This window comes from Silurus aristotelis (genome assembly GCF_946808225.1).
Source record: "Silurus aristotelis genome assembly, chromosome: 5".
Classification (NCBI taxonomy): Eukaryota; Metazoa; Chordata; class Actinopteri; order Siluriformes; family Siluridae; genus Silurus; species Silurus aristotelis.
This window is the reverse complement of record NC_139578.1, coordinates 14,829,769-14,842,371: the sequence shown is the minus strand read 5'-3', so window position 1 is coordinate 14,842,371 and position 12,603 is coordinate 14,829,769. Positions and strand designations below refer to the sequence as shown.

The window sequence follows — 12,603 nt, the reverse complement described above, 5'->3', positions numbered from 1 at the left end:
AGGTAAACTCACAGGCAGCTTTTTAGACAAAGAAAAGTCTGGTTAAGTGGTTGAAACAAATCTGTAAAGCAATGAGGACAGGTAAAAATATACATGAAACTTTACAAAAAGACTATATGTTCGCTATGTCATATTTAATTCTAATACTAAATCTTCTTATTAAAAAAAGTCTAAGCCTAATAATAAGTCTAACAATCAAACTAACTCAAATTTGGTTTCAAAAATACCAGGTAGAATCCAAGAGTAGCATATGTGCCTTTTTCTTTGTGTAAGTATTTTAGTAAATGCTTCAACAATATAGCACGTATGTGCAGTAGCAGGTTCAGTCCACGAGTGGGAGCAACAGGTGCTCTGTTGGAAATGTGGTGTTGCGGTGATCCTAATCCTTGCCACAGTAAGCTACATAGTTAACGATTAAAAGAAGTATCAGGGTTATCATATATAAGTTCTGCTTTACTTGTTAACGTTACTGAGTAATATGCTATATGTTTAAAAAATGTACTGTACATTTATTCATTCTCCTTTGCAAGCTAGTGGATGTATATTTATCCATATTAAAGTGTATATTCAAGGACAACATGCTTAGCTATTAAAGTAGCTTCCTAAGGCAATAAAGTATTTTTCTTACCATGTTGTCAGTTTACACCTTGTTTCTGTAAATGTTTTCTGGTTCGCTATATGTATTAGTATACGATATAGCTTTGTATTAAACTAAAACCGGTATGTTAAACATCTGATACATAGTGTAGCTGTCACAGATAGGTGTAGTTTCTTTCTATATATTTCAGTTATTTACTTCTTGGTATAAAAAATGTAGATAGATAGATAGATAGATAGATAGATAGATAGATAGATAGATAGATAGATAGATAGATAGATAGATAGATAGATAGATAGATAGATAGATAGATTAGATAGATTAGATAGATAGATTAGATAGATAGTTTAGCATCTACCTTAAAGTGCAATCTGAAAGTGCAGATAAATATGTAAATATATGTACAGCAAGTAAATGTAAAGGCTGGGCAGATATATGTATAATATTATAAATAATATATGTATATACAATCTGTGTAGATAATGTGGGATATATACATTTACAATATGGAATATGTACACTTTTGTGCAACTGTACAAAAGTTCTACACAGTGTTTTAAAACATCAACAGTGTCCTAACAGTGTAGTGTAGAGTTCAGTAGGGTGATGGTAGATGAACCTGTGGGTTCTGGTGTGTTTGTTCCTGTATCTCCTTCTTGATGGAAGGAGGTTAAATAGTTTGTGACTGGAATGTGAGGAGTCCGCGATGATGTTGCTGTAATGAAGGTGCTCAGTGGCAGGTAGCTGGGTGCCAGTGATGTGTTGGGCAGCTTTGACCACCCTTTTCAGGGCTTTCCTTTCACACCCAGTGGAGCTGTCATACCACACTGGGATGAAGTTGGTCAGGATGCTCTCAGTAATTAGGAATCTTTACTTAAAATTATATTTGAATTACATAATTATTTTGTAATATGGACAGCTACTAGGGAACAGTGTTTTGGATTAAATGAAACAATTTAAGTGATTTAGTTAGATTGTGAACACTGGACCCACGGGAAGATGCATGAGGAATAAGAAGTTTCCAATTTTTATTAATCTTATCGGAAAATGTTTTCTAATGTAAGATGCTGCGATTTTCATTAGGAGCGACCAGGATGAAAAAGATTAGAAATAAATGTATTAAAGGGCCCCCGCAGGTAGGACATTTTGGAGACAAGGTGAAATGGTTTGGTCATGTGCAAAGGAGGGACATGGGGTATATTGGTAGAAGAATGCTGGAGATGAAGCAGGAGAAAAAGAGAAAGGCCAAGGAGGGAGTTCATGGATGGGGTGAGGAAAGACATGCAGGTGGTTGGTTTGTTGAGCACAGAGTGATATGGAGATGGATGGTCCGTTGTGGCGCCCCCTAACGGGAGCAGCCGAAATAATATATAAATATGATTAAATATAATAAATAATATTAATATATTATGTAAGCGCAGATTACATAATATATTAATATTATTACTATATTATGGAAATAATATTTCCATAATATATTAATAATAATATATTATGGAAATAATATATTATTATTAGGAAATAATATTAATATATTTAATAATCTGCGCTTACAATATGCTTCTAAATGAAATCGTTTTTTTAATTTTCTTTTTCAAGATGCTCTTAAGGTTATCATTATATTGACTGTACTGACCCTTGAAAAGAGAAGATTAAAAACTGAGGCATCACTTAAACCGTGTTCTTTTTTCTGATCAGAGAAAACTTTCACCACCAAAGATTTTTTCTCTCTTTTTGTATGCATATCGAAAATTGCATCCCGTTTAGCCCTAAATGTCAGTCCATGAAGTGTGTGAAGTCCCCGGAGAAAGCAGAAGTCTATCAGCTGATCAGCTTTCAGTAGCTTCACCTTCAAAACATCAGCGCTTGATCAGCACAGGGAGGGTTGGAGAGAGAGCCGAGAAGCTGTACAGGACAGGAGCACAGACACTAATGCTGACTAAAGGCTTTAATTCAGTTCTTCAAATGGCTTCTAAACCTCTGTCGTTCTTCTTAGATAACGTGAATGGCGAGTAAAAGAGGAAAAAGGAAACAAGCCGTGCTGAATCATCTGTATTACCGCACCGTTATTCAAGGTAAGTTCACGTCTCCATGGAAAAACCCCAGAGCCTTGTTCATTAAAATAAATATTAGACCTGAGAAGAGTCCAGTAAAATAGACTGAGTATAGGACTAAACTTTCTTTGTTTCACAGATTTATGAAGACTGTATAACCTCCACTTTCCTATCCGTGTTTACAACGTAGTACAATTTATGAGGAAGATCAGGATAAACATTCATCTCATGGAAATGATTGACTGGCCATGTAAACTATTTAAACACAAGAAGACTTTATACGTTAAAGTAAGTACCTGGGTGTTTACGCTTATGGTATTGTCTTCAATTATAGTCATTCTAATCCAAACTAAGTCACCTTTCTATTAACATTTTCATTACTATTTTTATTAAGCTATATTTCTGTACATGTAATGTAATCCTAAATGAATTATCCTGCATTATACCTAGATTTTAAGAGAGCTTATCAGTGTTGTCTTGGACCTTGCCCTCATTTAGGACTATAAGACATCCTGAAGCAGAAGCTCTCACCCTTTTTCCTAGAGGCCTTACCTGTCCACATTCAGCTCAGTGTAAATGACTTCTTTCTTCCTTTCTATTTCAATTATATTATGTTTCTTAATACTAATTATCAGGCTTTTTTATCAGGTTAGTGATATATGTATGTATATATATGTATGTGACATACTCTCAGTGAATCTATCTTTGAAACTTCGATAAAACTATTCATTATGATTTGAGTCTTGATTTGACATAATTGACCTGCTTCTCTTCACTGATGATAAATACAGTAGCAGACAAAGCATATGTCTAACCTATCATACAACGTAACTGTCTTAAAGCACAACACTGTTGAATAGATTGAAGAGTAGATATTTCTCTTTACTTTCTTCAGCATCTCTCTCTGAGCCCATTTGTTTACTCACTGGGTAAAAGCCATTTAGCCTGGCCACTAATGGCTCCCTAATAGCCATCTGCAAGATCAAATAACAAGTGTGCCTGTGGACTAAAGCCTTTATTGTAAAATTATGTGTGTTTGTGTGAATGTATGTTTGTTTAGTGAATACTAAATATAATTTATCTCCCCCCCTCAGATGTCACCTCAAGACGGCTAACTTGGACATAAACTGACATAAAACACTTGTCAAATTGACTGACAACCAGCAGGTCCAGTCAGCATCTCAGACTTTTTGCCAATCACAATACAAAAAAATGGCCACCTACAGTCCTGCCCCAACACAAGAATCTGCCTCAGAGGTAACCAATGGTAACCTGAAGGGAAGCGGTTCTCAGGAGTCAATGAAACTAAAGAAAGAGATTTCCCTGATCAATGGTGTCTGCCTAATTGTTGGGAACATGATTGGTTCAGGAATCTTCGTCTCACCAAAGGGTGTGCTGATTTATAGCGCTTCATATGGTTTGTCATTGGTAGTGTGGACTATTGGTGGAATTTTCTCAGTGTTTGGGGCTCTGTGCTACGCTGAGCTCGGAACCACTATTACCAAGTCTGGAGCCAGTTATGCCTATATCCTGGAGGCCTTTGGTGGTTTTCTGGCCTTCATTCGTCTGTGGACATCACTACTCATCATTGAACCCACCAGCCAGGCTGTGATAGCTATAACCTTTTCCAACTACATGGTGCAACCAATCTTTCCTACATGCATTGCACCTTATGCGGCCAATCGCTTGTTAGCTGCAGCCTGCATATGTAAGTATATGTTTATGTGTTTGGTCCCATGTGTGCTGGTTTGCCATTGTATTCCAAGCATAATAAGATAAGTCTGGGAGTTTTGGAGCGTCTATTTTTTCAGGCTAATATAGTCTTTTGACATATCGTTTTCCCATGTAGGAATTTGGGGAATCTTGGAATCCTACAATCAGCTTTGGCCATTGTACATATTTGTATAAAAACATTTTACACAACAGTGCTGCCTAACTAGTTAGAAGGTTATACGTTAACATTCTGGCACTGGCAATACTGGCAAAGGCAATTAAGCTTCATTTGTTAGCTGAATTGTTGCTTTGGATGAAAAACATAAGGATCTAAATGTAGCCATAGTCTTTAAAGTCAGAATTGTTTTGAGAAGAGGAAGCATGCATGCACAAAAGGGTAATGAAAAAAAGTGATGATTGATCAGTTCAGTGGAGAGGCATTGTGGGAGAATGAGAAAGAGGAACAAAAGAACTCAGAGAGACTCAGTACAAAAAATGTTTTATATGTTTTTAATCAGTGTTTTAAAACCAGTCTACTTGACAGAATACAGAATATTTGCATATTTCACCTAAATTATGCCAAAATTAAAGGTGAGTTATGTGAGTGTGTAGACATTATAAGATGTAGACAGGATGCGAGGAAGTTGAATGAGCATGTAAGTGGAAAGGAAGAGCGATGGAAAGGATTATGTCATGTGCATTTTACTTGATCTGACAGCAGAAAAAAACGACCCACAAGAAAACACACATGATTCTCTGTCATACTATATTCAGTGTAATTAAATTTATGATGGTTGGTAACTTTTACATCCAATTAAAAATATATATTTTTTATAGTCAAGTTTGTATCAGCATGTGGACATAGGGTGCTTTAATTTTTTTAGTTTTTTATTGTTTTAAAGAAGTACAGAACAGCCTGTAGGCCAGGGACCGCAACAAAAACACTTCTTTTTAAATGTTGTGTGACAGCAGATAAAGTCACTACGGCTTAGACAAAATGTACTTTTAAAAAACTTCAGGTTACATGAGTTCAACACACACACATACACAATGATAAGCGGTTGTTTTAAGGACGTAAATTTGCTGATAGTTGGAAGGTAAAGTCCTCCACATTAAGACTCTGAACCTTGCCCTAATGATAACTCAGCACAGAAAGAAAGAGAGAAAGGAAATTAGGGAGTGCAAAACAGTCCTGTCTGTCTCTCTCTCTCTCTCTCTCTCTCTCTCTCTTTCTCTCTCTCTCTCTCTCTCTCTCTCTCTCTCTCTCTCTCTCTCTCTCTCTCTCTCTCTCTCTCTCTCTCTCTCTCTTTTGCTCTCCCTCACACGCAGGCACACACACGTGCACACACACACACACACACACACACACACACACACACACACACACACTCAATTCAATTCAATTCAATTTTGCTCAATTTAAGCTCTTGTGCCCATAAATGTCTACAACATCTAGTTAGTTAATTAAGCGATTTGGAGATAAAGATACCCAGTGTTGAGTACTCTAAGCCTGTATGAGATGGTGTGGGGATGGAAATAATGGAAGATATAGTGTGTCTTAATGTTAATTATGTCTAAGTAAACAGTACAACTGGAGATTAGCATGTGTGATTATCTCTTTAGATGGACCTTTTGCATGTAATTATGGGAATAAACACTGATAGAGTAAAAAGAGATAAGATGAAGTTGGAAAGAACAAGATCGAGACAGATAGAGTTAACATGTAACCTGAAGGACAGAGACTTCTCTTTTGAGAAAGAGAGATAGAAAAAGAGAGATTTCTGTTAGAGATTAGTTTTTTTCCCCCTTTATCAGTAGTTCAGCAGGGTCCTCCTATTCTATTATCCACCAAAAAAGAGCACACTTTGAGTTTCTTACATTTTAAAGGGGGATATTGAATTCTTTAGGGCTATCAGAAAACAGTAAGCAATGAGAGGGGAAATTAAATTAGCCAGTCAATATAAAGTGATAGCTGAGAACCATAATACCTATAATCTGTTCCAATAAAAGATATACTACTAGATATATCTATCTATATATTCTGTGTACCCATGTAAAACACATACACCACACTAAATGACAGGAATTCACTTTTTATGTAAGTGCTGTGCTAACCATTTTTACTCACTGAAAATCTAGCAGGACTGCTGATGTCAGCGGATCCACTTCCTTACCAAAAGCAGACTAGCTTACAAAAAAATACATACCCAAGCACACCACACAAATCAAATCCATATTTTTATTTTGATGATCACTTATCTAAAACCAGAGAAATAATAGACATTGAGAGAGAGGGCAGCTGTGAGCAATAAATATTTTAAAGATTATATATAGATATATATAGAAGATGAAAACTAAAAAGACAAAATATTTAAATGAGCTACATTTTATTCATTTTAAAACTAATGTATTTTTTTTTTATTTTGCACTATTCTTATAAAACAACCAGATAGCAAGTGTGTACATCAGCTGTCTGCTCTTCTAAATCCTCTTTAGGTTTGCTGACCTTTGTAAACTGTACCTATGTAAAGTGGGGCACTCGTGTACAGGACTTTTTCACCTATGCAAAAGTCATTGCTCTTATTGCTGTTATCGTCACAGGCCTTGTCAAGATATTTCAGGGTAAGAAAATTATTTTCCCATTGCGTATTATAATTTATGATTAACTGCACATACTGTACACATTGATGCTAGTATGTTAATATGTTACTCTTATATGTATTTATTATAGGTTACACACATAATTTCGAGGGGCTGTTTGAAGGCTCGTCCCAGGACCCTGGGGATGTGGCTTTGGCTCTGTACTCGGCTCTGTTCTCTTACTCAGGCTGGGACACGCTCAATTTTGTCACTGAGGAGATCAAAAACCCAGAGAGGTGAGTAGAATTAAACACTATACAAAACCTTACACTGTTGGAAAATCACTTTCTGATGGTTAAAGAGTTACAAACCAGAAAAGATGCAATTAGAGTAAAAGAACTGTAAAATCACAACACTGTATTTAAAAGAGGATATAAATGAGAATGTTGCATAAGAGAAAGGGTTCATTATTCTATCGGGTTAGTATTTTAAATACTTGTTATTAAGAATTGGACTTGAAAAGCCAGTAATCCTGAAAGGATTATATTGTCATATTTATTACTATTCAGTAGATGGCACTCAAACCTTATCAACACCGTCTGTTGCCCCCTGGTGGGCAAATTTGTGTAATACAGGAACCTGCCACTGGCCATTGCCATCTCCATGCCCATCGTCACAGTGATCTATATCTTGACCAATGTGGCCTACTATACTGTTCTGCCAATCCCTGCTATTCTGGACAGTGATGCTGTAGCTGTGGTGAGTGATCCCTTTGAAACTGCCACACTCATAGAGCTACAGTATAACACAATGATTCTCAACTGGTAAGTCATGAGCAGGTAGGGAGAGTGTCATGGTATAGATTTCTTCCTATTTAAAAAGTCAGACTGTATCTATGATTAAGAAAGCACTATTTTAGTTGCCAGGATAGCCTCTGATTATCCTACAACCTGCCTTAGTTAAAGTTGTTTGAGACGATAAATAAATTAATGTATTAATATTGTATTCTATCAGCACTACTGTAATATTCAATTTGTGTAACAGCCAATTAGAATTAGAATTAGAACAGTGTGAATGCTAAAGCAGCTTTGTCACAAAATAAATGATAAAGGACAATGAACAGCTAAAAACCACTGATATAAACGGTGTGCAAAAAAATGCAGCATATCATAAACTAATGGATTTCAATTTCTAGACATTTGCAGATCAAGTATTTGGGATATTTAACTGGACAATCCCACTCGCTGTTGCATTGTCCTGCTTTGGAGGATTAAATGCTTCTATCTTGGCTGCCTCAAGGTAAGTAATATACGAATGCATATTGGTATAATTTACCTGTGGCATTATGATCATAATTGTCACTGTGTCTGATGTTTCATGTGCATATAATTCTCCAGGCTGTTCTTCGTGGGCTCCAGAGAAGGCCACCTGCCTGACTACCTGTGCATGATTCACGTTAGCCGTTTCACCCCCATCCCCGCCCTGCTCTTCAATGTCAGTCTCTCTTGAACAACACTGTCTTACTGTGTGCGAGTGTTTACAGTGAACAGAGAGAGAATGAAAAAGTTCATCTTTGCATAGGCCTATCCCTTTAATGCATTATCACACACAACTCACAAAATGCCTGTTTGTTTGTCCATTATTCTCCAATTTTTGTGATTTCATTATACTTACAAAAAAAAGCTGTGTTGTGTTGTGCTATGTTGACTGACAGGGTGCAATGGCTTTGGTGTACCTGTGTGTGGAAGACATCTTTAAGCTCATCAACTACTACAGCTTCAGCTACTGGTTCTTTGTGGGTCTGTCCATCCTGGGTCAGCTGTACCTGCGCTGGAAACAGCCAGACAGACTACGCCCACTCAAGGTATTGCTTTTTGTAATTTTCCTTCAAATTGTGCTGATGTATTACTGACAAGATCTTGAAGCTGATTGATCAAAAGATAAACCATATGGATTAGTGCCAGCTGTACTCATTCATTATCCTGTCTATAGTAACTCATTCACAGAGCCACAACCTGGCTCATACTTAGGTTTAATGTATGACTAATTAGAAGGAATAAAATATTGAAATTTTATATTTATGAAAGGAGACTTGCTCGTGTGAACACTATCATTTAGAGGTGGTAAATAAATACACATCACCCACTGCTATTTATTTTACTATAACTGCAACTTGAGATGTTAGACCTGACATGTTCTCTCCCTCACTTTCACAGCTCAGTATTTTCTACCCGATTGTCTTCTGCCTTTGCACCGTCTTCCTTGTGGTGGTCCCAATTTATAGTGACACAATCAACTCTTTGATTGGCATCGCAATCGCCCTATCAGGCGTCCCCGTCTACTTCCTTTGCTGCTATACACCAGCCTCCCGAAGACCTCTGTGGCTTCGCAAATTTATTGGTAAAACTCACATTACATAACTGTTACATTTATCACTAAAATGGTTTATTCTGTTAGACAATTAAATTTTTCATCTGCACATATGCTTATTTCTTCTTCTAGCATCATCTGGTTTGCTGATACAGAAGGTTTGCTTTTCTGTGCTTACTGAGATGGACACAGACGAAGGAAAATTGGAATAGAATGGACCAATAGATATTGCTATATGGTACAGAGAGTTCCCCAGTGTGTTAGAATGATTGACGGGTAACATCCAGCAAGTAATTTGACTGATGCATCAAGCTCTTTGGGCATTCTTTTATTCAGATACCTCAATAACCATTCTTAGTAAACATACACATTCCTTGTTGGGGAAAATATTTTCTATTGCAAAATAGTTTGTGTTGACATATATTCACATTTGTTTTTTTAAGTTCTCAGGATTTTCCAGTCTATTACATTATAATATGAAGGGTTCCAGGTTTAAGTTCTAAATATAGGACATAAGGCTTCTTACTGCACACAGAAATCATTGTTAGTTGTAAAGCACCTCTGTTTTTATTTTTTATTTAAGGAAGGTAAATGAACCCAAATCAAGAATGACAGAATGCCAATGATAACACAACAGGTACACAATGAAATCTTCATTTTTTCACACAAAAACAGGATGAGAGACTGTGTTCATAGATCTTGAGCTTGTTCTTTAGAGTTAATATACTGATATGTTCATGTCAAATAATGTGAAACATTTTAAGCAGAAAAACAGCCTCCAGCTAACAGTGAAACAAAAGCGTGAACAAAAATTAAATGGGATTTTTACTTAAGGGGAGCTAAAGGTATTATGAGAACTGGAACATTTATTTATTAGAGCGAATCCCAAATGGGCTATAGCAGTTAATGATTTTAAACTATAGAATTAAAACAGTGCCTTTGATATTCAGAAAAAGATTTAATCACTGATTAATGGGCCGCTGATTCTTTTTATACATTCATAAAATTTGAAATCCAAAATTTTTTTAAAGTATAGACTCTTGGCAACCCTACATATTTTTTTTGGGGGGACTTTTGGACTTCCTTAATGGATTATGAAATACTTCCTATTATATTTTCCTTATTTGTCAAACTATGTGCCAACAATGTAAGTATTGGATTGATCTGTTCAGTTTGTGCAAGCAGGTGTATTATTTGAAGCAGGGCTAAAAATGGATAAAATATATTGATAGGTTTTAGGGTATAAAAATACAAAGGCATTAAAAGTAAAAAAATTTTCAATTTGTATTGAAGGTTCAGATTTATTGAGACCATATTTATGTGCAATGAATTTTAAATAAAAGATCTCTAAATGTCTCCTCTGTCTGTTTGAACTTTTAACAAGCGGAAAAAAATAATAACAACCAGCATTCTCCCAGTCAGTTTCCTCTTTAATGAATTAACATTTACAGTGATCACATTACGCCCGTTATTTCTCTTCATGAATAAATATACATATTTAAGTTAAAAACTATCTGGTAGCTAGTTTTCAACCAATCGTCTCCTCCCAGGGCCTCTTCTTCTCACCCTTTTGCAGAACTTGCTTGGGCCTGGATGTATTTTCTGTTGACATGGATGCAGATGTCTGTTGCAGAGGATTCTGGGTAAAGGTCTGCCTCAGTGGACCTAAAAGAAGAATTGATAATATGAAATAATAATAATAAAAAAAAATTGCATAAACATACAAACGTATACACATTATATGAAAGTCTTACCTTTAGCTGCAATGTCAAGGTGGTCCTTGATCCTCCTCTCCCTCTCCTGTAGCTGATGAGCCAGTTGGGCGTTCTTCCAGCCTATGAGACACAAACGCTAATATGAGAATCACAGCACATGCGCTACACCATCAACGGTTATACAAGTAGCAATTAAATGATTGTGCTATATATATATATATATATATATATATATATATATATATATATATATTTATTTATTTTTTTTTTTAATCCAATGATTATAATACTTAGCATTTTAAAATCTAAGAAATACTGTTAGAGGTAACTGTAGCCCGACTGGATTTAGTAACTTGGCACTGAGCATCCCTATACATCAAAATAAGGATAGAGAGGAAGCTGTTAAATCTAAGTATAATGAGGAGGAACCAAAAAAAAAAGACCAGGGACAAAAACAACAAAAGAAGAGAGAAAATGGACATGACAGTATGAAACAAGCAAATTCAATAATGCTGTACCTTTCTTGAGATTGTCAACGAAACCCTCGCTGGGAGGCAGGGCTGAGGGGGGGTGCGTGATGCGTGCTGGGATATTAAGCTTCTCTCTCACTGCTGGATGCCTCAGCAGGGCTACCTGACCCAGCGAAAAAAGATTTGAGGTCATCCAGTATGTAAACACTGCCTGGAAGAGAAAACCCAGACAGTTACACCTACAGAAGACGACGTAGCATGTTACTAAATAACAAAATAGACAGAGAGAAAAAGAAACAGGAGTCTCACTGTAGGGAAGTTAATTGTCATCGGTAAGATGATAAATGGCATAATTCTGAAAACCGTCTTCATGGCTTTCAGGTTGGGGTTGTCTACACCTGACTCTGCTCCCAACTGCAAGTTGTAAAAAAAATTCAGAGGAGAGAAACATGAACTTAACTCAATAAATAAGAGGATCAGCTCTACGTCCAAACCAACTGTCAAATTAAAGGGAACACTGGGTACCTCCAGGATGGCAAACATGGTCCCTGTGACAGCAAGTGGAAGGATGTAATATGGATCTGCTGCAGTTAAGTCTGTAAACCAGCCTACTCCACCAGTCTGCATGCTGGGCACTGGGGCGTAAGCCATTTTACGCAAGGCAATGAAAAATGAAATAAAGACAGGTGCCTGAAAAGAACAAGACAATAGCATTTAAAAAAAAAAGTAAAAATAATTTGGATCTGCTAAACACATGACATTTACAGAAAGAATTGGGGATCATATACAAACCTGCACCAAAGGGACGAGGAACCCACGGAGAGGGTTTACATCTTTATTCTTCTGGAACAACATCATGTCAGAGTATGCCTTCGAGACTGAAGAAAAAAAAAAGAAATTATCAAGATTTGAAAGTACTACAGATACACCATAAATGTACAGTCATATGAATGAAAAACTGTACAAAGAAATAATATACTGGACCTGAAAATGACTCATGTACTGATGTGACACACTCAAAACTAACAATCAAAAAATAAAGTGCAGCAAATGATAAAAAGGTGGACATTAAGACGGGTGTCAAAACACAGCAGGATAAACGT

At 36.3% G+C, this 12,603-nt stretch overlaps 2 protein-coding genes across 3 annotated transcripts in view; one reads left to right on the top strand and one right to left on the bottom strand.

Moving 5' to 3' along the window:
- The first annotated feature begins 2,425 nt into the window (after positions 1 to 2,425).
- slc7a7 (solute carrier family 7 member 7) lies at positions 2,426 to 10,671 on the top strand. 2 transcript variants are annotated; one of them, XM_083542986.1, is made up of 11 exons: positions 2,477 to 2,673; positions 3,151 to 3,224; positions 3,747 to 4,360; positions 6,862 to 6,987; positions 7,097 to 7,241; positions 7,581 to 7,704; positions 8,141 to 8,244; positions 8,343 to 8,439; positions 8,660 to 8,809; positions 9,162 to 9,345; positions 9,448 to 10,671. In XM_083542986.1, exons 3-11 carry the CDS (start codon positions 3,865 to 3,867, stop codon positions 9,525 to 9,527), a joined length of 1,506 nt encoding a protein of 501 aa, XP_083399112.1. In that variant the 5' UTR covers positions 2,477 to 2,673; positions 3,151 to 3,224; positions 3,747 to 3,864; the 3' UTR covers positions 9,528 to 10,671. The 2 variants fall into 2 exon arrangements, with proteins under 2 accessions (XP_083399111.1, XP_083399112.1); XM_083542985.1 differs by lacking the exon at positions 3,151 to 3,224 and having other exon boundaries at positions 2,426 to 2,673.
- Positions 10,672 to 10,724: 53 nt separating this feature from the next.
- oxa1l (OXA1L mitochondrial inner membrane protein) overlaps positions 10,725 to 12,603 on the bottom strand; it is a gene marked incomplete at its 5' end in the record, with an annotated part of 3,989 nt that continues 2,110 nt past the window's right edge. Inside the window, 6 exons of the mRNA XM_083542984.1 lie at positions 10,725 to 10,980; positions 11,070 to 11,150; positions 11,549 to 11,711; positions 11,810 to 11,914; positions 12,026 to 12,190; positions 12,293 to 12,378. Coding sequence (XP_083399110.1) covers positions 10,844 to 10,980; positions 11,070 to 11,150; positions 11,549 to 11,711; positions 11,810 to 11,914; positions 12,026 to 12,190; positions 12,293 to 12,378 — 737 coding nt within the window. The 3' untranslated portion in view covers positions 10,725 to 10,843. The remainder of the gene's footprint in view (positions 10,981 to 11,069; positions 11,151 to 11,548; positions 11,712 to 11,809; positions 11,915 to 12,025; positions 12,191 to 12,292; positions 12,379 to 12,603) is intronic.